This window comes from Sordaria macrospora, chromosome 3 (assembly GCF_033870435.1).
Source record: "Sordaria macrospora chromosome 3, complete sequence".
Taxonomy (NCBI): domain Eukaryota; kingdom Fungi; phylum Ascomycota; class Sordariomycetes; order Sordariales; family Sordariaceae; genus Sordaria; species Sordaria macrospora.
The window spans coordinates 522,544-545,061 of NC_089373.1; the positions used below are offsets into that span (position 1 = coordinate 522,544).

Consider the following 22,518-nt stretch of genomic DNA (forward strand, 5'->3'; position numbering starts at 1 on the left):
AGACCCAGACCGTTTGCGGGAAGAATTGGAACCCGAACCCGATGAAAACTTGGACCGATAGTACGGATACGGATATGGGACATGCCCCTGGTGGTGGATGTCGGGATGAGATTGAGGAAGCTGGGTGTTCATGGTAATGATGGGTGGCTGTTGCTGTTGCTGTTGCTGCACATGCCAGATGGAATATGGAGTAACCGGTGCTGTTGTTTCCCAGCTGCACATGCTGGGAGGAGGGATAGTCGTCACAGCTGGATATGACGGAGAGAAAGTCTAACGAGGTTGTGCCCTATCCCTGGTTAGAGAACATGGGGAACTTGAAGGAGAAAGAGAGGGAGGAAGGCACGAGGAAATCGGCAATCTGATTCTGCTGAGCTGTCATATGATTGCCTTGTTGTTGGCTTCCGCTTGCATGGTTACACAGTCGTTCATCTACAACTTGATGGGTGTCGTCGAGGGTAACACCAGTTTTATGGGGGAGGGCGACCAAGGGGGCGTTGTAAACGGAGGAAAAGGGATCCATGTGGTTTGCTGCAGCAGTTGACGCCTGCTGAGGATATTTGTGCTGGGGCTGGGGCTGGATGCCAGGATTGGGCTGGCGCGAAGATTGCTGCTCCAAGTGTGGCGTGGATTTGGCCAACCCTTCCCAGTGACCGTGGCCGGTGTTCAGAATATAAGGCCGCAGGATGGGGAGGCCCGGTTCGGTCTCCTCCGGAACCTCAATGGCGGGGAATAATAGGCGCTTCCGCTCTGGGTGTTGATGGGTCTGGGTCATAAGGCCCACGTCTACTCCTCCCCAGTGGTCCGTAATCAGGGGCCCGAGATTCTTCGCCCAGGCTCTGAAGATGAGCCTGAGCTCATCGCCAGCGAAGTTGTTGACATTGATTTCGAATGACGGGACGTCCCTTCCCACGTAACTTTCCTCGTTCCGCTTCTTGAGATCAGCATAGACCTGGTTCCTGAACGCCCACATAAGCCCGGGGACCGTGGGCACAGGCAGGGGCATTCGGGGATTCTGTCTCTTCATAGCCATTATGCTGTTTCTAATCTCAAACATGCCGCACAAGTTGTCCCCGCCCGAGGAAGTCCAAAGAGAAACAAACTTGCCGTTGTCAAGGCAGGTGAGGAAATCATCAGCGGCTGCTTTGGCCCCTCCTTCCACGTTCATGTTGAGATCGAGATCATCCCTGGTGAAGAGCTGCTTGGGGATTAACTTCTCTTTCGCCCCAAAACCAATCGCGTCCGACTCCAAGAGGTCGATGGGCATTCTGGCTGTGTGGTCAGACATGATAGGAAACTGTTTGGAGGGGTTTTGGAGGAAAGAAATTGGTAGATGTAAATGATCCAAGGCAATGTTGGATATAATTGGGAAAGGATGACATTTGAGTGGTACGGGAAATGGATGTATGAGAAGGATGGCTTGGGATTGTTCAATGTAGCAGGAGAGGGGCTAGCTGGTTCCTATCAAGCAAGGTAGAGAGTCCGAAGGTAGCGGAGGGCAGGAGATTTAACTAAGGGGTAGCAGTCAAAGATATAGGGGACGGGGAAGGACAGAAAGAATATTAAATCAACAACTCCGGCATCCGGGAATTGAATATATAAAAATCTTGCATATTCATGCTGGTCGTTTTGCATGCATGCCTTTACGCCCGTCAGATATCTATGACTCCCAGACTTGCGGGAGCTCAGTCTATGGAGGCAAAACAAGGATTTCTTTGACCAAAGAGCAACCTTCCCAGGCAGAATAAATGGCAAGTATGGGTGTAGGTGCCCAAGAGGCAGTTGGGTCCATGCCTTGGCGGGTTATGTCGACGTACGGAGGGAAGGTGCGTTCCTATGTCATCCGCTCTGCTCGCCTGTCAATTTCAAGTTGACTTGAACATCCGTCATCTTGTTCGTGAGACCGCTCGACGGCATGCGCGTCCGTCTGGTTTGGTACAATCTATACTAGGGTACGTGATATCTGACTTCCAGGTTGTTTCGAGCGAACGCGCCGGGGAGGTGGATTTCTTTCATCACTTTGAACGTCAAAATTTGAAGGTGACTTCTTTAATCAGTCTAGCTTGAAACTACTTCCACATGATCATTCCAGACAAATTTCCGAGATCCATACCAAAAGCCGAGAATAAGTTGTGGAAGACCACCCGAGGATACAGATGCTCGAAAGCGCGAGATGACGAGATTCGTTCTGTCCGGACAATTTGCAGAGCATCAGAAATCGGAACAAACGCCGTGAATCTGGCATGCAGATCCTTGCTTTATGTCCAATAAAATTCATAAATCTGCTCTCTGCACGTCTATGTCGGTGTATGTAGCTGTGTGATGCATTATCGAGAGACAAGATGATCCGTGCTAGAATCCTTCCAGCCAGTCGGTTCCTGGGTCGCCAAAAAGGGGCAGCCAGATACGCCAAGGGTGCGACCTAGATGGTCTACTAACAATGCTCCGCGCTTTTGGGTGAGCTTGAGGCCGAGACTGCACCCGTCGGTGTTAGTGGAAAAACAGCCAATTTTGCACAAATAGAAGCCAGGCCACTTTCTTTTTTTTCTTTTTTCTTCGGGATTTCGGTCACCGCTTCAGGTCAGCCCGTCACTCACAGCCAAGCGTCATGTCTTCACACAATCTGAAAGGAATACTCCACGCTGCCGGACCAACATCGTTCCCAAGCTTCCGGCATCGCGCCGATTGGGCTCTCAAAAGGTGTGGCAGGTGTCTGTCTCTCTGACAAACCATCAGCCACGTTCGTTCACATACGCCTAGAAGGAGCAAGAAGGAAACTGTCTACAGCTATTATTATGTATTAATAAGACCGGTGTGTTTATATAGATATGTTTTGATTACTTTTTCTTCCCGGTTCAGAGCTCAAACTTGTCCCGTTTTATCCCACCGCTTCAAACAAGCTATTCCACCCGAACAAGGGATTTCGGGGGAAAATATTGACCAATATGACCGGTTTCGATCCAGCGAAGCACTTGAATAAAATGATTAAAAAAGCTCCCACAGAGACAGAAGATGCACATCATACATATCTACCTACCTACTCAACACATCCCGGTCTTGCATTTCAGACCTATGCATATATGCAAACACCTGTCCCGCCACTTTGGAAACCGCATTTGGCTGAGATTTCGCAATGCTCAACGTCTCGCAGCTTGTCCCCCATCCATTTTGTCCTGTCCTAACGGCGTGGGTGGCGTGGTCATAGCTCCCGTAGATCGTTTAACTTACATACACGTCCCGCCCGGTATCAGATAAGTACCCAAAAAAGCTAATTCGATGTTTCCTAAGAACTTAACTAGTTTTTAGTTCCTTCCAACCTTCGAATGTCTCAGGACAATTTTCTCCTTCCACAAAAATCATTTGTAGACGATTATAATTGACAGGTCCGATCGTGGTCGGAGCCCGCCGGACACTCGGGTCCGAGTCAGTCAAGCAACAGTGAGTGGCAGGCGCGAAGCAGACATTGGAATTCGGATGGCCCGTGTTTCTGCCGGCCAAACTCACCTTGGACACTCGTTATTTCGGACACACGACCAAATCTTTCTGATCATTGCAGGTATCTGAAGAGGAGAAACAATGCATGGACTCTACGACATTAGTTTTAATTCTAGTTCCTCCATATGTTCTGAGTTGTGAATCCGAGTGCGCGAGGAAAAGGACATTTCACGTTCGGGCGCGCATCCGGACGGGGACAGGAACGGGCGGCATGCATCCCGTCGCCTGTTAAGGTAGGGTGGGCTTCTGTAATTTAGTGATTTGCCCTAACTTCCAGTCTCGGCTCCATTTCTGTCAGACCGCTACAGACGGGAGCCACGGCCACTAGCGGGCATTCTGCGCCTTCCCCGACTGATTTTCTCCTTTTCCACCCACGCGACGGGACCCGGTCCGGTTCTCCCGTCTACGGGAAAGGTAGGTATCTCAAGGTCTCGGCTGCCCATGACGGGACGTGTCTTCGAATCCATGACAATGGAATGACGAGAATGGAGGAGAGGAAGACACACACAAAAAAAAAAAAAAAAAACCAAGTGTGCAGCGTGGTGTGGAGGTTTAATTCCACCATTTTGTCTTACCATGTCCACATCGCGGCGCCTCAACCTTAGAATTCGGGTCTCGGCCCCTACATCTTGTTACAATCAAATAGGAGACCACTTATATAAGCAGCTAGGTAGACCAATCGGGGCCGCGCCGGGAAAAACGTCGCCGCGGCCACGGTAAGGCGCCTTATTGAAGAACCAGTATAAAGGAAAGCCTTCCCAGGCCTTCCGAATACTGGGCTTTTCAGCAAGCAATAGCTTACACAATTGATGGGTACCTTTTGGCTACTACAACCGTTGTTCTATCTATCCCACCGATATACTCCTGTGCTCGTAACGGTTCGTCATACATCTATCTGTCCGGTCGATATCTCCAAACTACATTGACACTGCTCTACAGCACCTTTATAATACAATAACCACTTGTAGCATCAAATGTGCCGGGAAAGTATCGAGCAGAAATACCTCCAGCAAGTGTGCATCAGTCACTTGAAAGACCACAGGAGTGTGAATGGAGTGGGTACCATTGTGGAAGAATCTGTTAGTATGTCTTCTTTGCCTCCAGGAAAAGGGGTAGCGAACCCGTTGTTCCCTCAAAAAAAGATCAGCGACGCTATGTGAAAAATTTGATATGATAACTTTGCCGAACAGAGGGGATATAGTTCACTCGGATGTGCTCATGATTGTCAGGGCATCAACGCTGCAAAACAAATCATAGCAAAATCCATTCGTCACAAGGTATGTACCAGCTCAGATCCCGAGCCCCGAATCCCATCATTGGCATAGATATCGAACATGGCTAGAACGGAAACCAATGACTGGAAACCACCAAACACCGGACAAATGGAAAAAAGAAGACACCCAACACGGACTCGATGGCCCGTCCCGTCAATCGTATCGCATCTAACGCTTTAATTTCCCATTCCCAACCACCCTTTCTACCCTATCCCGCCCCGTTGACTGTCCCTCATTTACCTCCCTCCCGGACCAGTCCCGTTCATATCCTCTCGGCTCTCCGTAAACATGCTCCGTCTCGGACTACTCGTGGCCCCAGCACCTCCAGCGGCTCCCGGGCCGAGACCCGCCGTCGGCGGTGGCTGTGGCCGAACGCTCATGTAATCGTCGCTCCCCTCCGCTATCCCTGCCGTAGGCGGTGAAACCGGCTGCGGCGATCCCAGCGGCAGCGTACCGCCCATAGCGGACGTTGCTGACAAAGGGATAGGGATGTGGTCGGGCGCTTGCTGTCCACCCTGCTGATTGATATTGTGTTCCTCCGGGACGGAGGTGGGGGCAGGACTGTTGCTGAAGCGGTGGTTGCTGTTAATGTTGGGCGTGTACTGTCCGTTGTTGTTATGCGTCTGTCCCGAGGTCATGGAACTCACGGTTGCGTCGCTGATCTGTCGGAGGTGTGCCTTATCACGCTCGCTGACATTAGAGACGTCCGAGAGGGCAAAACCGCGGGTGGCTGTGGTGGTGGTTGGCGAGACCATGGGCGAGGGAATCTCTCTATTGGCCGACGCAGCCCCGGATGGAACGCTGCCCATCAATTCCGAGTCGGGACGAAAGTTGGTTGGAGCACCATCGACACCCTGCATATACGGTGGCAGAGAGGATGCAACGCCTCTGGATGAGCGGGTGAAGTTGCTCGCATGGTCCATCTGTTGTGTTGCTCCCGTGTAATACGATGGGTTGTTGAGGGAGCCATTTCCAGCGGTGTTAACTCGACCCACACTCGAGTGACGGTTCAAAATATCAACGTGGCTCAAACCAGTGTCGTGGAGTTCAGCGCGAGGCGAGGTATCTGTTCGAATAAGAGTTAGCAGATGCATTATATGATGGAGCAGGTTGATCTTACCCATCAATTCGACTGGAGCCGGCGGCGGCGTGATCTGAGTGTCCATCGCTTCGGCGATTGAAGGCGGCGGCATGGGCGACCCTGTGCTTGCCGTGTCTTGCATAGGACTGGGGCTGTTAGGGATAGTGCTGATTTCATCCGAGGTCGTGACGGTAGGAGCCTTTTCAGTGGCGTGCTGCTGGCCGCGCATCCATGACATAATTCGGTAGCCATTGGTATCTTCAGTTTCGGCTACACTAGTGCCAGCCCTCAATAACCTGCGGCGTCTCCAGAGGAGTACCAAGACAGCGATTATAGTCAGGAGCATTAGCCCAAGCACGACGCCAAGCACGGGAGGGAGCCAAGATGGTACACCCCCTGACCTTTTGTCATCGTCATCCGTAGCACCACTCCCAGGTGACGTCGGATTAGTGTTGTTTGATGGCGCTTCAGAGGCATATGGATAATATGTAGCGATCTTGGTCGTATATTTGGTGTCAAAGACTTTTCCAAGGTCTGCTGAAGCCCAGCCGTCGCTCGGTGCGCGTGCCGTGGCACCGCCCGTAGCAGAGCCACCGATCCTTTTTTGAACGGCCTCGGGAACACCATAGGACGAGTGCTTTGTAGGGTCATAACCCGATAGCCAAGTTCCGGTCGTCATGTTGAAAACCCGAACTAATTCAGGGAGACACGTTGGGGGTCCGCTGCTTGGCGTGTTTGTGTAGCCTCCAAGAACCAACATCTGATCGGGATAGGGCATAAAGCACTTGTGTCCGGCCCGGCCGCTGGATGTGCTTGATGTGATCTTCGTCCAGGTAAAAGAAGGTACGGAGAGCACCCAAACATCGTCGTTGAAGTCGTCGGTGACCTTGAGCCCCTCGTAGCCGCCATAATAATAGATGTTGAAGCTTGATTGGTCTTCCGCAGGTGCCACTACGGCACATCCGCGAGTAAGTTGTCCAGGGTTGTCGCCTGTCGTTGGCTGGCTGTACCACTGGTCGTTCGCGACATCGTATACATCGATTGTCGTCATAAATTTGGGACTTGTTGCCTTCTGTCACCTAGTTAGAGCCAGTGTAAGGTATGGAGATGAGGCGTAATACTAACACTTTCTGTCTCGTTGTCCGAAACCCCAGTTTTCACAGTGCTGGTAAAATCCGGGAATATGACACCTCCGAGAACGAGTAGGATACCCTTGGCGCCGACGGGAACCCAGACCAACTCAGGATTTGCTCGGCCAGATATTTCGGAGGGAAGCGTGCTGTTCTTCCAAGTTTCTTTCTGTTGATTCTTCATGTCCAATGTAATGAAGGAGTCGACTATGCGAATAGGGGATGTCGTGAGATTGGATGATGCAGTGTAAACGGGCCCTTTCGATGGTGCTTGAACGCCCGAAAAGTACCAAGCCAAATTTTCAGAAGGCGCGCTTGCCGCACCTCCAAACGCAATGTAGCGAGTGACCCCCGTGTTATCGGTATCCAGGCTGCTTTTGAACAGGCCTGGGCTAAAACCTGCCTTTTCTGGGCCGTACTGATACTGCCTGTAGCCAGAAACCAGATCTTTTGCGGGCTCAGTGTTGAAGGCGGCGGTTTTTCGGAGGAGGCCACCATAGGCAAACCATTCGGCATCATTTGCCAACAGAGCCCCGTCAACGTAGTTTGGGTCGTTATTGTTGACTACACTTCCGGGCGGGGCTTTATTCATGATCTTGAATTTTGCGGTAACGTTGTCTTTGATGTCGAAGGGAGTGCTGAGATTGAGGGTGAAGATACGACCATACTGATTGTCTGTGAAAATTTAGCCCAAACGTACCCTCACGAAAAGGGTTCTCACTAGCTTACCATCAGGAATCAAAGTCTTGAGAGACCCATCAGCCATGCCTGGAATCCACCACGTCCTCCCGCCATCCATGTAGATGGTGTCCCGGATGATAGCAGCTGGGTTCTGATTAGCGATATCTTTCACCAGGGAGATTGATAAAAACTGACCTCTTGGTTGTTGCCAGTAGCATAGTGTGGTGTTGACTTGACCCTCCTCCCAGAACGACTGGGCTTGGACAGAGATGATATAAGGGGCGAGGGCCAGCGCGGCCAAAACGTTGAAGCCCATGATGATTTAACGCCACCTGGCGACTTCCAACTTTTGGACGACGCAGGTGGGAAATATAGATAAAGCCGATATTGGGTGCGCTCGCTTGCAGGCACGAGGGTGCGATGAGGCCGTTAATGAACGTCACCAAGAAGTCATATGGGTGATGTCCCAATAGGTAAAAGGGTTGTTGCAGATGGGCGTAAATGTGTTCTATCGGGCGGGTTAGCGAAAGGAAGAGTAGTCCATTGCCACTACCTAGCTTTCGCAGAGTATGAGGCGGAGAAGAAGGTGTGAGGGGATCTCGATAAAAGCAGCATGGACATGCCCAGCATCGGATACCGCGATACACAAGATATGAAGTGAGCTTACCAGAACCTAGATCCCAACCCCGCACAATGGCGACCAATTGTGTGATGCTCAAAGGCTGTGGCAAAGCCGAAAAGCGGCCACGAGTTGGAATCGACGGGGATAGGCTACCGAGTGATGAGGATGCGGTTTCTCAGACAGATGGGTCTCTGCCACAGACGTCTCGTGAAGGAGACTAGAGCGAAAAGCGACTGCACACGCGTGGGAGCACGTCCAAGTGTGTACGGCCTCGTCGACGAGATCAGATATCGATACCAGATGCGCAAGGTTAGTAACGGCCGATATTACCCACCGCTTACTCTTGGTGATGCTCCTCGCGACCTGTCAGTCAGCGACACTGAGAAAAGTTGTGGCGAGGTAAAGGTTGGGTAGTGCTGAATTCTACACGAAATCTAGCACCCTGGCACGCCTTGTGGACTGGGAAGCCTCTTATTGGTAGGGGGCCGAGGAGCGTGTGCTGGTCTTGGAAGGTCTGTAAGACGGGCCCAGGCCAAGTCTGGGTGTAAGTCAAGGTTCCAACAGATGGTCCCACCCCAACCAGCAAGCTACCCATGCTTTTCTCACCAAGGAAAAAGAGGGTGGGCGGTTTCCGTCCTCTTTTAAGACCCTTTTAAGGATGGCCTCAGCCTTGTCACCGGGGATTGACGAGAGAGTGTGCAGGGTTGCCGGGGTGGATCAGGTCTGCATAGGTACCTGGGCTGCTGCGCACTGCGAACATGATGGGTATATCCGGGACCCTGATGGCTATATCACCGACATGGCCGCCTCTTGCGATGCAAGTAATAGATGGCAATGGTAGGCATCAGCAATCGCGCACCATGATAAGGTAGCCCTAGGAGTGACTAGAGGAGCCCCTAACGAACACGGAGGATCCGCTAAGGCACTGCCAAGCATTCTCAATGCCGTGGTGGGTGGAGGAACTGGTTTCTGCCAGCTACCTGTCCGATTTTCGAGGATTGAAGTAGCCAACGGATATGACAACATCGTAACGAATTTTCTCTTTTGTTGGAGCTTCTCTTCGTCCTGTCCGTTGCATGCTGTCCTATGAGAATGGGGGCGAGAATGACGATCTGTCCAACATCAGATGCATAACGAGCGTTGATGGCCGTGACAAGTGACCGTATTCCCACTTGGCGCAATGTCGACTTCTGCCGTGGACCGGACGGAATAGGTGATACCACCGAGAGGGAGGCAATCCCTAGAATGTACTCACCTACGTCGTGGCGTACCTGTTGAGAGAAGCAAACAAACACAGTGGCCCGGCAATACGGTCGAGGCGATCCGGATTCCAGAACCATGAGACAGGATGGCGGGAGTGGCCGCAAGGTTTGCTTCCGTCGGTTGGACAGACGCGCGAGAACAAAGTGAGCTATTGGCAGCATCTCTGCATATGGAGCATCGCCTCTCTGTCGCCATCACCATCCATCGTCTCATGGTGTTTGGGGTGTCTAGAGTGTTGAACTGGACCTGGCATCACATCGCTGCCAATCACGATAGCCGTGGGAGTGCTAAAGAGTGCCGAAACGAGGTGGAATCATGATTAGCCACCATTGAGATTTCATGATGATGGAGGTTACACTTCGTTGACGCATCGCTCCGAACGACGAGATCGGGGAAGTGTGAATACGGGAAGATAGATACACTGGCAGTGGCAGCTTGATTGACTGATTGGGGTGCCCGCCCCCGGCCTCTCTGCCCTTCAAGTTGCATCTGGAGGGGTCGCTCCGGGCAAGAAAGGTCATTCAAGCATGTTGGCCAGTCCAGAGGGAGGAAGGAACCTTTTGTGGTGAGAGTTTCGTTGTTGCCAATTTCCATCTGCAGGAGTGCGCAGCAAATACGACGGCACCTTCCCATAACGGGCAGGCATCTATTTCTCACCAAAAGAAGTTGACTGCAAAGCGGGGACTGGTACCTGCTTGCACCTGCTGCTGTTATCTTGCCATTGTGAAGGAAGGCATGGTTGTACTTTCTCGGCGTAAGCTGACACGGTCCGGACGGAGAGATTGTGTAAGAGTCCCGGTCGTGAAAGGTAGCGAGGAAGCCACAGCGCGCAGCCTTCTCTCCCTCCATCCCGCCTTTTCCCATCATGAGGTCCACCAAAGCGAGGACTTCCTTTGTGTGTAGTGGCGGAAATTGGAGCCCTCGATTCCATCGTCGCCGGTCAAACATTCTCTTCATCTTAACATTCAAGGGAGGATTGGCAAGCCTGCAATTCCCTTGCCAAGAAGAGACGATGAGGCGACTGATGGAGAATGACCTGGATGGCATTGTCGCAGGCGGTGGTTTTGCTACGGCGATTTTAAGGTCTTAGGCAGCCCACACCTGCGATTTTTGCTGCTGCATCTGTCAATATTTGGTGATGTCGTGAAGGCTTTCATTGGGGCAGGTCGCGCAAGAAGCGGGGACGATGCCGTTGGGACGTGGTTGGCGGTAGGGTTGGAAGCCGCGTTGGAAGCTATTGCCAGATCGGGCGTCGTTCATTTGGTGCTTCGCGCTCACCCATTGATCTCGGCCCTACCCCACATTAGTCTGGACCAATCATACAAGGCCATGTTCGACGTGGACCGTGCAGGGGTAGCTCTTTCCGTCCCCGGTTTGCTTCCCGCTCACGACTGGGTGACTGTCACTCACAACTGCCCTCACACTTCAATTCTTCGCAGCAGCTCGGTCGCAAATCTGTCCAGTCTTGGCTTGTTCACTTCGTGGGTCAGTTGCTGACTGTGAGGCCCTGCGACCCAACAAGCCTCGACTCCAAGGGCTGGCAGCTTGTTCCTCTCCTCGACATCAGCTCCATCCTCCACCGGCCGCTGTCATCAATCATCACTCTCACCCACTCACAAACCGTGCCACCACCGCCTCTTTGCTCTCCCTTTGGTCGACTCATCTCTTGTTCGCTTTACACCGTTGCGCTGTGGTCATCCCGACGGCATCTTCTCCAGTCAGGTAATCTCCCGCATGCGCTGCTAGGGTTACGGTGTTAACAAAGATCCCGCCGTGTCCCTTTGCATTCTTTTCTCTTCTCGCCCTCGTTGCCGGCCCGGCCACTTCGTCGCACTGGCTCGGAAGGTACCTTGGGACCCTGGCACTGAAATCCTGGACGTTATCACGGCGGGGATTTCTAGTACCTGGCATTGCCGTACAGACTTCAGCAACGGACCTGCTTTTCAGCACGTGTTCAACAGGCATTTAGCACCTCATGAGCTGATGCTCCCTTGTCTCGATGCTCACAGAGTTCAATAGCAAACTGTCGCTGAGCAATTACTTACATATCATGACAACAGCCTTCTGCCATTCTTCTTTCAGCCTGTGCGCTTGTGGCGCCCTTCAATATCACCAGTGCCGGGTCGGGACTTTCCAGACACGATGGCTCTGCAGACAGGCGAGATATCGGCGTGCCCGGATGATGATAGGCATTAGACTCAACCCGTAACTCTACTCACACTCTCTTCGGGATCAGCTCCAGGATTTCGCCTCAAGGACCAGTATGATCGTATCCCCGGAGAGCTTGGATGAGGCTCTGGTTTTTCTGTACGAAATCAGTTGCAATAAGGACAATATCATGCCGTCCGATATTATCACCTCATAATGGTACACACTGGCCCTTTTTCCCGAGCGACCTGCTCGAACCAGCCCGCCATCTCATTCTCCCGCCATGCAGTGTGGCTCAAGCCGGACGCCGTGGTTGGGACTTGTCTGCAGTGCGGACGTGTTCTACCTAGGTGGCCAGCCTGCTCAACTAAGAGCCAGTCAACACAGCCAGATGGTCTCGCAGCAGTCAGCAATACGGGTCCCACGAAAAAAAAGAGAAAAAAGAGGGGTTTCGGCCACCATTGCGGCCTTTGGCTCTTGGTGTGGTTGCAGTCGCCCACGTTCTCACCTTCGTACTCCCTGATATGGTTCTCCCCCAGAGACATCACCCGTCCTGATTCAGAACAGAGTACCGTGCTACCGGCCCGGAGACACCTGTGCGCTACGGTAAATATCCCATGGAGCTTCGGGTGAAGTCAACTCAAAACCACCTGCCGTTGCTGGAACTAGTTGTGTAGCCGCAAATTGCGCGTTCCTGCTTCTTGTCTCGTTGAGGGATTCGCCTTGCCTTTTTGTCGTTAGCAGCCCCCTGGTCAACTATTCCCCTCGGCGGGCCTTCCGTCCGTCCCTGGCGCCCCTAGCAACGTTGGGTTTGCTTGGCTCGAAAATCGTTGCCCCGGACTTCGGACATCCTGGTCAGGCAGCTCGCTCAGCCCCCTGGGCGCATCCTCAGTGCCCCAGCCTGCCGTCTTGCACAGTTACACAAGCTCCAGTCTTTTGTCAGTTTCTTTCTTGTCCCTTCTGCCTCTGTCATCATCGCCAAAGCTCGTGGCTTGTTGCCTCCCTTTTTACCAGCCTTCAACTCACCTTTGCGCTGACAAACAAGCCCAATGCTCACAGTCAGGTCAGCTCGCCCACCTTGGATGTAACCAGGCACAATCATGGTAAAGTTAACAATCATGGGATCACTCGCCTGCTTCTTTCTGCTCCGTTGTCAAATCGTCATTTGGGGCTCCCGCGAGATCGTATGCTGAGCTAGATCAGTGATCGCCAGCCCAGGCTTTCGTCAGAACGCGTCGTATTCTTCCTTGAAATCTCCTTCCTACCTACATATCTGTCCAAGGTCCAGCTCGGCAAGAGCCTAGTCCCTTGATGCCGAGCACGGTTACATTGGCTAGAAAGGGCCGGCCGGGCTAGTCTAGGCCTATTTGCTATTGGATTCCCGCCTCTCGGGCAATGATGCTCAATGGGTGGTTGTGCCTGTGGGATGTGGCCATGCATCCCCGCGAGTACGCCGTAGGGAAGCAGAGGAGCACGGTGGAGTAGGGCAGCACCAAATTCGGAGCTGTCGAGACTTTCCCTCTCAATTTTCACCTACTCGCCCGCCAACGAGACCTGCAGCGTATGCTCTTGGTGCCATGCATGTGTGATCGTCGTTTTTTCTCTTTTTCGACATTTATCAGTCAGCCCTTTGGTGCCCAGTTGAGTCTTCCAAGCGGAGGACTATGATCGAACGGGGTAAAAATAAACATACAAGAAAAAGTAAGCCGGTCTGGCTTTCCCTCCTGTCCGCACCGTTGGAGCCACACCGCACCGCATCACACCGAATACATGGGATGGGATAGGATAAGATTCCTCTGCAGACGAGGGTGATGCTTGCCGAATAGTGCCCTTTTACGCCATTGGTTCACCTTATTTGGGCTTACCCAAAAGGTTGCCTGGTCCCCCAACCTGCCAGGCCTTTTAGTTCCCACCAGCCTTATATCATCGGCCAGTGCCGCTGCCGCACCCCATCTCCGTCGTTCGTGTTTTTACGTCAAGTCTTCCGGTGTAAGCTTCAATTGTTGCGACAGCTTCACACTCGTTTTCCCTTCCGGAGACCCGACCTCACTCGTTGGCCCGCTAAACTTACCCGGCTTGACTTGACGGTCTCTTTCAGGCAGAATGCTTGTTACGAGGGTTTTGGGCACGCTCGGAGCGTTGGCCCTAACTCAGCTCGTCTCCGCCGCCGAAAGGCCGCTTTACCGCAGGTTCAACACCACGGAGGCCTCGAGCGTTGCTCCCGTTGAGTCTCTTGCGCCTGAAGAGAGCTTTACCGCTTATCATGGTGGTGATGAAGACTATGGCCCTGATCACGATAAGGGTTTTTGCAAGAAATACGGGCACGATTGTCGCAAGTGCGTCGAGCCAATTGTGTAAGTGAACAATCTATTAGCAGTCGCTCGGTCCAAAGCTAACTTTTGACAGAGTCACGACCACCAAGTAGTATGCTAATCCTCTTCTTTGGATGAGAGGAGATATCAGTCTAACAGCATACCAGCATACCTAAGCCTGCCTCTACCTCTACCTGTACGGTGACAGTCACACAATCGGTAAGTTATTACCGGGCGCAGCGAGATATAAACGGGACCAGATACCTTCCAATGTACTCTGCTCGCCTTCGAAATTACGGGTTACTCTAAAACCGCGGAGGCACTCTCGCTGCTGTACCTCAACCCCTTGTCTTCTTGGTCTCCCGCACACTTGGCAACTGCATTCATTGCTGACTGGGATTGCAGTACACAGCAACGGTTACAGCTCCTAAGGAGACAGTCACCCACACTGGAGTCGTAACGGCAACGGTGGTAGAGACAATCGTTCACACCTCAACCGTCGAAGAAACTGAATATGTACGGCTGCTTTACCCGTTTTTTTCTTGACTAGTTAGCATGCTGATTGATATGTTCAGCTCACGACCACCCTCCTCGACACCAAAACGCTTACTGACACGGCCATCGTGACCTCTGGATACACGGAGACCGCTACCGACTACGAGACCATTACTACGACCACTGTCTATACAACAGTAAGTTTGAGTATGATCGTGAATCCATCAGATGCATATGACTAATGGCTTTGCAGAGCTACCCAGTCACTACAACAATTAGCATCTGTAATGGGGAGGATCACTCTTCGTATTGTGTTGTCAGCACGACGACTACATGGAAGACCACCACCGAGACCTCGGTCGTTGAGACAACGGTCGAAGTCGCAGTCCCGACAACAGTTCCAACAACCGTTTACATCCCGACGACAGAAGTGGAAACTGAGACAGTCATTCACACTACGGCGATCTCTGTCCCGTATACTGTGATTGACAGTACAACCTTCTGGTCCACCATTGAATCGACTTACACAAGCATCCATGTAGGCCTTTGGTTCTCTGATTGTGAATTAAAAATAATTAATGTTAACTAACGTTTAATCCAGACCATCGAAAAGACAACGACTAACTATGTTGAGGTTATCTGCACTACAACCACCACGGAAATCAGCTCCTACCCGGTTACGGTGACGGGCACCAAGACGATATGGACGACCGACTACAACACAATCACGGACACTTATACCACGTTGGTTCCGACCACGACAACGGACGTCGTAACTACCACCGATGTTGTGCTTAGCACTGTTGTCAGTGCTACGACGGAAACAACAACCTTCACCACGGTGACTTCTTACCCGGTGACTGTTACCGATAGCACTACTTTCTACACAACCGAGACGACTGTAGTCACTTCTGTTATTGTCAGCTCTTACACCACCGTTTCGACTGTCACCGATCGCACGACCGCGACCGAGGTTTTCACTACGACCGCAACTGTCGTTCCGCCTCCCATCACAACAACCGTGTCTGGCACTCCCATCACCATTACACTCCCTCCAACGATTGTTACGCAGACCTTGGATCATACTATCACTCAGACGGAGCATACGGTCTCTACTCTAACGCTCCCAGGAACAACAGTGGTGACCACCTTTACATCAGCTGCGCCCCCCACCACCACGACGTTGACCCTTGATGGAACTACGATTACTACCACCCTGCCCGCTTCTACGGTAACGAGCACGACGACCTTTTCTGTGCCCCCTCAAACCATCACGCAGACGATTACCAAGCCACCCTCGACGATTACTATTGCCACAACCGTCACGAGATCGATCTCGACTTGCTACCCCACGGAGACCGTCGCGCCCGCCCTTCGAAAGCCGTACGATCCAAAATCAGACCTAACATGGGGTTGCAAACCTGGATTTGTTTGCCACAAGCCGAAACCACAAGGTTGCAACTTGTGGGCCGACGCGCCGTCCGATGATTACACGTGCGAACCGCACTGGTGTAAGCCAGCTCCTTCGCTTCCTAATGTGACCTGGCCAGAGAACGGAACTGGTTATTTCCCACCAACTGAAGGGTATTTCTACCTCAATCCCAATGCGTTCGGTTTGAGCGACGATATCTTTGAAGAGGAGCTCATCATTGTCGAGGTTGGCGGTGTCACGTCAACTATTACCACCGGTAACTGGGATGTCCAAACCGATTTAACCTGGCCTCCGCCGCGCCCGACATCAACCAGGTCATCGGCGGCGGGATATGGATGGAAGCGCGGCCTTCTCTCGAAACGGGTAAGCAGTAACGATATCGCAATCTGTTACGATGAATGCGCGGATGCCTTCCTTGAAGTCCAGCAAATTGGTAAATCGCTGGAGATTTGCGACGAAACCTCGCCTTTCAAAGAATACCTCAACAAATGCCAAACATGTGTTGATGATAAGCCGGAAAGTACCGACAAGAAAAACGCCAAGGAGTATCTCGCGCCGATATGGGATCAATTCCTCGGTTGGTGCAAAGAGCAGACCCCTTCACCTGCCCCATCGGACCCTCCCCCACAGCCGGTCGAGTCTGCCACTCCCTCGATCTCCACAACTTCGCAGGAGGCAGCTAACCCAAGCATTGCGCCCGTACCCATCTCAACCTCGTCTTCTCAGCCAGCTCAGGAGCCTTCCACCACGACTACCTCCATCGTCCCTCCTCCATCCTCGAGCTCTTCTGCTCAACCATCCCCAAGTGAGCCAAGTTCGTCTTCTGAGCCGGCCTTGCCTTCTTCTCTGCCCCCAATTTCTATTTCCTCGGCAGAGCCGGTGATCTCTTCCTCATCCTCCTCATCTGCTCCTCCACCACCCACTTCTTCTTCTACGGTGGTGGCAGTTTCCTCTGAGCCGGCGGTCGTTTCGTCAACTCAGTCTCCTTCTCAGCCGCCTGTTTCTTCCTCTGAATCGGTGGCTATCTCATCTTCCGCGGCATCGGTTCTCTCGTCTTCTTCGGAAGTCCTAACCCCCTCGTCTTCAGCGTCGAGCACGGCTGTCCCTGAGACTTCCTCAACAGTCTCGACCGCGCTGTCTTCATTGGCGGAATCTTCGACGTCAACCGTATCGTCGACCTCGGCTGTATCATCCATTGCAGTTGTGTCATCCTCGTCGTCGTCTATCACCAGATCATCTGCAGTCGGGGTGTCGTCCTTCACGGCCACTTCCACCAAACCTGTGGCGGTTTCGTCGTCTTCCGCATCGGCGTCGTCGCTGCCCTCGGTTTCAAGCATCGGGCCATCGACCACTGCACCCGGTAACGGCACTGTCAGTGTTTCCGGCACAACAGGCTTCGTTACCTCGACTGCCCCACCGTTAAGCCCCTCCGCCCCCGTTACTGCAGCGGGCAATGTCGCTCAGTCGCCATCGGTAGCGGCTTTGTTGGCTACCATCTTGGCAGCCATCCTTTTCTTGTAAATACCATTATTCACGGACAGGGAAGTTTTTCCGTTTTTAATTCCCTGTTTGAGCCTTTTAATACTTTCCCCTTTTGGATCACCATGGATCAATGAGTGGATTGGATTTGGATAGGAAATGGAAGTGTGGCGAACGGGCAAGACACGATCTAGTGTTTAATCTGCTGAAAGAGAAAGGAGTCGTGGTTGGTGTGTGGGTTCGTGTCCCGGGATGCTCGTTCTAGAAGTTCCTTCGCTTCTTCGCTCCCGGTGTTACACATCAACGCATACTTCTGGAGAGATAACGGGAGGTGGGACATGTATATGTGTACTCCATTGCGCGGATGTATGTACGAGTGGATACGGATGCAGATGCGGACGCGGCCGTTGCCGCCGTGGGGATGCGCATCGTTGAAGCTGTCGGAGGCTTTTAATGAATGAAAGGACCAAAAGGAAAGGGATGGAACGATTCAAAGGTTGGATTTGAGAGACATTACGAATTCACGACACTCATTTACACGACGGTACATAACTTGGCACGAACATGAAGGGGAGGGAGGAAAGATTGGTTGATTGATACCCTTGTTGCTAACTTGCTTGCGGATACACTCCTTTGGTATAATGGACAATGGACATAATTGGAAATCGTGGAAATGGATAGCTTGTCTTTCAGTGATTTGTGACCTTTATTCTCTATTCTCTTCGCGGGTGTGGGTGCGGGTGTGGGTGCGGATGTCCGACCTTTGGAGGTACAAACTTCTTTAATAACGGCGTCGAGGATGTATCACAATCACGCGACCAAACCCCCTTGAGTCTTGCAGAACCAATGTAACCCAGATGTTACGGTCATTGAAAAGAGAGAGAAAAGAAGCCACCGCGTCGTCAAAAGGTCACGTACAGGGTTTTCCTTTCACCAGGACTACAAACAAAAAGAATTTTAAAAAAAATATAAAAAAAGGAATAATGAGCAAAAAGTGAATGGCGGGGAAAAGAAAATACAACACCTGGGATTCGCTGGTCGTCACCGACCCTACTACTAGGTAGGGATGACGATAATGATCAGGGAGAGTCCTGCGGGTTCACTGATTCAAGCGCGCACCTTCGCTGCCGCTGACCAAAAAGGAACAAACATACACACGCCAGCTTGGTTGAAGAAAGGGACAAAGTCACCTCCAGGTTCCAACCACGGTTACGTGCAAAGGTTTCTAAAAGGGAGGAACTATGTTGACCTAGTAAGAAGATGACAACCACCCGGGCTCGCGACCTAGAGTACTTATCCCAGTAAATTTAGGTATGTTGGACGGGACATGGAGTTCTCTTGCTGTTCAGAAACCGAGGAGACTGATGCATGATTTCATGCGTCAAGGTAGTGGCACCTCTGCCAGCCGGCAGGTGCAGTCAAACCTGCATCAAGCATGGTTGACAGTCGCCTACTTAAGGCCCTGTCATCAACCTTGATTGACGCAGGCCTCTTCCCTCCTACACATTATAATCAGAATCAAGCGGTTTGGCATTTCCATCTACGCCGGGCCTCTCATGAATAGACGCATCAGAGACCGTGGGGTAAAATTTGGTCACAAACGCTAAATGTCGTCGAATTCAGTGTACATACCAAGCTTACAAGCGCGATGGGCGGACCTTGTAAACGTCTTCGAGAGTCTTTGGCCACGGCGTGTCCCACAAGTTAAACGACACTGTTGTTTACACTACAGTAAATCGTGAGCGCCGAAAAAGGGGTTGGTAGGGTGAAAATTGAGACGCAAACTTGATGACCACAAAGCAAAATTCCGTATTGTTGTCTGGCCGTACAGAAGGAGACTTTGCTTGTGAAGCCAGGTTCTGAGTCCGGATACTGAATCCAGATACTATCCACCCAACTGGAAAACCTGAGCTGAGGGAGACTGAGGCCCGACACTGGGTCTCAGCTCGTTACAACAATTATCTGCGCATTTCAACAAAATGCAAACCTTTGAAAGATGGCTATCGATGAGGTGAAGTGACTTCTCATCTATCTAGGTAGCTATATATACGAAATCGCAATCAAGAATGACAAAAAAGTGTAAAAAAAGGATAAAAGCATGATCGGTTGTTGGAACCTTCAGAGGCTCTAAAAGACAGAAAATAGTGTTTCCCTCTGGCCAAGATAACCCAGTCCCAAGAGAAGCACTGCAGAAGTACCCGCGTTCCAAGCCAAAGATCTAGGAAGTGGCCCGGGTTGACACAAGGTCCTCGCAGCACTCAAAGAGGCCCAACACCCACAAGAGCACGCACCTTCTTAAGTGGCCAGCTTAAGAAACACGCCCTTATGGACAGACACTCCTGATATGACAAGCCTAAATGACTAGCATGATATTTCTTCGGAAACAGGAGTTCGAGTCCACTCACAGAAGTGCTTTTTCTTTATACCAGACAGCTAACTGCCTTAGCTGAGGTAGCTGGAGAGCTGGCGGAACTGGTCGTCCGAAAGGCCCGAGTACTGCATGCAGGCTGAGCCGCAAGGAGTAGGACGAGGGCCCTCGCCGGTGCAGGAGCCCGACAGAGCCACAACAAGGTTCATGCAGGCGGGCGGAACATTGTCAAACTTGCCGACTGAATTTAATAAATGTTCTTCGTTAGCAAACGTACCAAGTGTGAAGGAATCGTCCAGTAAGTAAGTCACTTACCACCGGCGGAGGGAATCGAGGTTTGAACCTTAATTCCCCGGTTGGCCTGGTCGCGGAGCTGATTGTTGCAAATGTCGAAGTTGTATTTCGGGACATTGCAAGGGCCGACGTCGGCACGGACGTTCATGATGGGCGCAGCCGCAAGGTCCGCGGGGAGATCGCGCTTGTTGACACAACCCTTTCCAGGGTGCTTCCTGCAATAATCGGAGATTGAGCCTGCAAAGATGCCGGCAAACATGATTTCAACGACGTGGGCAATGGCGACGATAGGCATTTTGGCTGATGAGGAGGAGTGCTCGATGGTTGGTTGTAAAAGAGGTGTGTGTGTAAGCTGGAAGGCAAGGATAGGAGATGGTGCTGTTGCGATGTGGATGTCTTTCGGCTGATGGACTTGATGAGCGGATTACAAGCCCCTTTTATATCTCGAACGTCGGCTCCCAGGCATGTCGTTAGAGGACTGATACAAACTGAGGCCTGGTACCTAGAGACGTCTAGCGACACCACACTTCTCGATCACCAACGCCCGTCTGACAATTACCCTGTCCAACGACAAGTTAAATCTCATTTACCTGAAGTTGTCTTCAGAATCAGCTCATCCACACCCTTTATCGGGCAGGTGACAGTCATGGTGAAGCTGCATTGTGGTTAGGACCAACTGTCCCGGCCATCATGCTTCCACGAGTCGCAGACTCACCGCTGAGTCCGATTACCAACAACCCGTCGGAGTATCACCCTGCTCATCAACATGGCATGGAAATGTTATTTCCCAATATTGTCTGTAGGCTTGTCTGTCTTGAAACGGGCAGGTGTCAGTCATGGTGAAGCTGCATCAGCACTAAGGACCAACGGCCCGTGTCTGGTCATCGCGATCCACGACTCGGAGACGCAGTTGTATTCCTATGGTCATATTTGCATCTAAACCCGTGATAGAACGTATAGCTCTATCATTAGTCAAATTTCGCATTAAGGTTATTGGTTGACCAACTGCGGTTGTCGCTGATGTTGCTCCCTGCTCGGTTTCGATTGTAGAGGTATCATGCCTCACAGATGCCATCCTTGTATGACAGAGGAGGCGATGCTAGAACACAGCAAGAGAGTATTCAACTAATTCTTAGGACTGGAGGAAACCTCCTACAAGCAGATGGGTTCTGTGTCTCACTGCATTGCACCCAGTGCCGAAGGTAGGTGGCGAAGAGTTTGTACGTCAACTACGGTTTACATGGAGTTGGACCTACATGTAATTGGTTGGATTATAAGATAGTAGCAAAGTAAATAACCCCTTAAGAGGCTTTTGTAATAGTAACCAAAAGAAACACCAATCAAGACGTTTGGTAAGTGAATAGGAGAGTGGACTTCGGCTTCAACATTCGAGAAATGGGGAAAAAAGAGCGCTCGCTAGAAGGAAGTATCAAACTGGCAACGACGAGAAAGACCCCGACAGCGATAACCATTAAATTACCGGCCCAGTTCATGGATGGGGTTTTGATAATCCCACAAGCACCTACCTGACCCATTCACCTTGTCTACAAGGCCGTAAACCTCAGAGTGTCCCGAGCCTTCGAATCGTACGAGAAGAGGTCGCAGTAGGCATCCAAAGTCTTCAAGCGATATTTTGAGTCCGAAGATTGATGTTATCATTCACTCTATCAGAGTCCCCTACCATCCACTTACCCTAGCCGCCTCACCGCCTTACGCAATGGTTATGCTAGACACTACTCTTTGTTTCAAGTCATCACCCGACACTCACTAGTGGTGTGACAAGGGCAGTGTTCTGGGCTTGGAACAGTAGTTCAATTCCGCTGATAAACTACTTTGGTCTCGAAGGCCTTGTTGGTCCTTTCAACCTCTAGAGGAAGGCTGGGCTTCAAGGCCTTCTTATGCCAAAGGGAAACGGTACCTATCTAGTATGTACGGGTCTTTGTCACCTGATGCTCCAAGGCATCTAGCGATCTGCATACATGTAGGTCTTTCTCGTATGACACCAGGAGTGTGGCATATGCCCGTTTGACAGTGTGGCATATGCCCGTATGCCACCAGGAGTGTATGCCCGTATGCCACCAGGAGTGTAGCATATGTCCGTGTGACAAGTGGTAACAACTACGTTGCAGGCAAAGAGTGATGAACGGTTGTCAGCCTCAGCCACAGCCAACAATTCCATCAAGCTTCCAAAGTGGTATCCTTGAAACTCCCGTCCTCTGCAAACATAAGCTTCATTACAATATCCCTATTTTCCCGCCACGGTACCAAGTGGGGAAGAAGCTTTCGCTTGCTACAACGGGTCAATGGTACTGAGCGGCCGGCTTATGCTTAATACAACGTCAACCCTCTCATTTCTCCGAAGTGAAGCTTTTTTGGGCCCATTATGGATCGCCGATGATGCAAAATATAAGCTTGGTGGTCCTGTTGGGGGTCTGGCCTGTTGGCGG

At 51.6% G+C, this 22,518-nt stretch overlaps 4 protein-coding genes across 4 annotated transcripts; 1 reads left to right on the plus strand and 3 right to left on the minus strand.

Annotated features, from left to right (window-relative positions):
- Positions 1–286: 286 nt before the first annotated feature.
- SMAC4_09268 (uncharacterized protein) lies at positions 287–1,285 on the minus strand (the record flags this gene model as incomplete). The annotated part of the gene is made up of 1 exon (XM_003344290.1): positions 287–1,285. The coding sequence occupies one exon, from the start codon at positions 1,283–1,285 to the stop codon at positions 287–289; it is 999 nt and encodes a 332-aa protein (XP_003344338.1).
- Positions 1,286–4,269: 2,984 nt separating this feature from the next.
- Positions 4,270–8,306, minus strand: SMAC4_09267 (uncharacterized protein). The gene is made up of 5 exons (XM_003344289.2): positions 7,854–8,306; positions 7,707–7,802; positions 6,973–7,652; positions 5,887–6,919; positions 4,270–5,832 (listed from the first exon to the last, which is right to left on the minus strand). The coding sequence occupies exons 1-5, from the start codon at positions 7,972–7,974 to the stop codon at positions 5,003–5,005; spliced, it is 2,760 nt and encodes a 919-aa protein (XP_003344337.1). The 5' UTR covers positions 7,975–8,306; the 3' UTR covers positions 4,270–5,002.
- Positions 8,307–13,627: 5,321 nt separating this feature from the next.
- On the plus strand, positions 13,628–18,123 carry SMAC4_09266 (uncharacterized protein). The gene is made up of 7 exons (XM_066090926.1): positions 13,628–14,045; positions 14,098–14,115; positions 14,171–14,222; positions 14,409–14,519; positions 14,579–14,695; positions 14,752–15,036; positions 15,100–18,123. The coding sequence occupies exons 1-7, from the start codon at positions 13,795–13,797 to the stop codon at positions 17,449–17,451; spliced, it is 3,186 nt and encodes a 1,061-aa protein (XP_065946380.1). The 5' UTR covers positions 13,628–13,794; the 3' UTR covers positions 17,452–18,123.
- Positions 18,124–19,851: 1,728 nt separating this feature from the next.
- Positions 19,852–20,366, minus strand: SMAC4_09264 (uncharacterized protein; the record flags this gene model as incomplete). Its single annotated transcript, XM_003344286.1, has 2 exons — positions 19,852–20,018; positions 20,093–20,366. 2 exons carry the CDS (start codon positions 20,364–20,366, stop codon positions 19,852–19,854), a joined length of 441 nt encoding a protein of 146 aa, XP_003344334.1.
- Positions 20,367–22,518: the final 2,152 nt, after the last annotated feature.

Excerpts from the sequence above, each read along its gene's own strand:
- SMAC4_09267 (XM_003344289.2), bottom strand. The coding sequence starts at position 7,974 with ATGGGCTTCAACGTTTTGGCCGCGCTGGCCCTCGCCCCTTATATCATC. Across the intron at positions 7,653-7,706 it reads CAAGACTTTGATTCCTGATG|ACAATCAGTATGGTCGTATC; the intron begins GTAAGCTAGTGA and ends AAATTTTCACAG. Across the intron at positions 6,920-6,972 it reads CGGACAACGAGACAGAAAGT|AAGGCAACAAGTCCCAAATT; the intron begins GTTAGTATTACG and ends ACTAGGTGACAG.
- SMAC4_09266 (XM_066090926.1), top strand. The coding sequence starts at position 13,795 with ATGCTTGTTACGAGGGTTTTGGGCACGCTCGGAGCGTTGGCCCTAACT. Across the intron at positions 14,696-14,751 it reads CGACCACTGTCTATACAACA|AGCTACCCAGTCACTACAAC; the intron begins GTAAGTTTGAGT and ends ATGGCTTTGCAG. Across the intron at positions 15,037-15,099 it reads CGACTTACACAAGCATCCAT|ACCATCGAAAAGACAACGAC; the intron begins GTAGGCCTTTGG and ends CGTTTAATCCAG.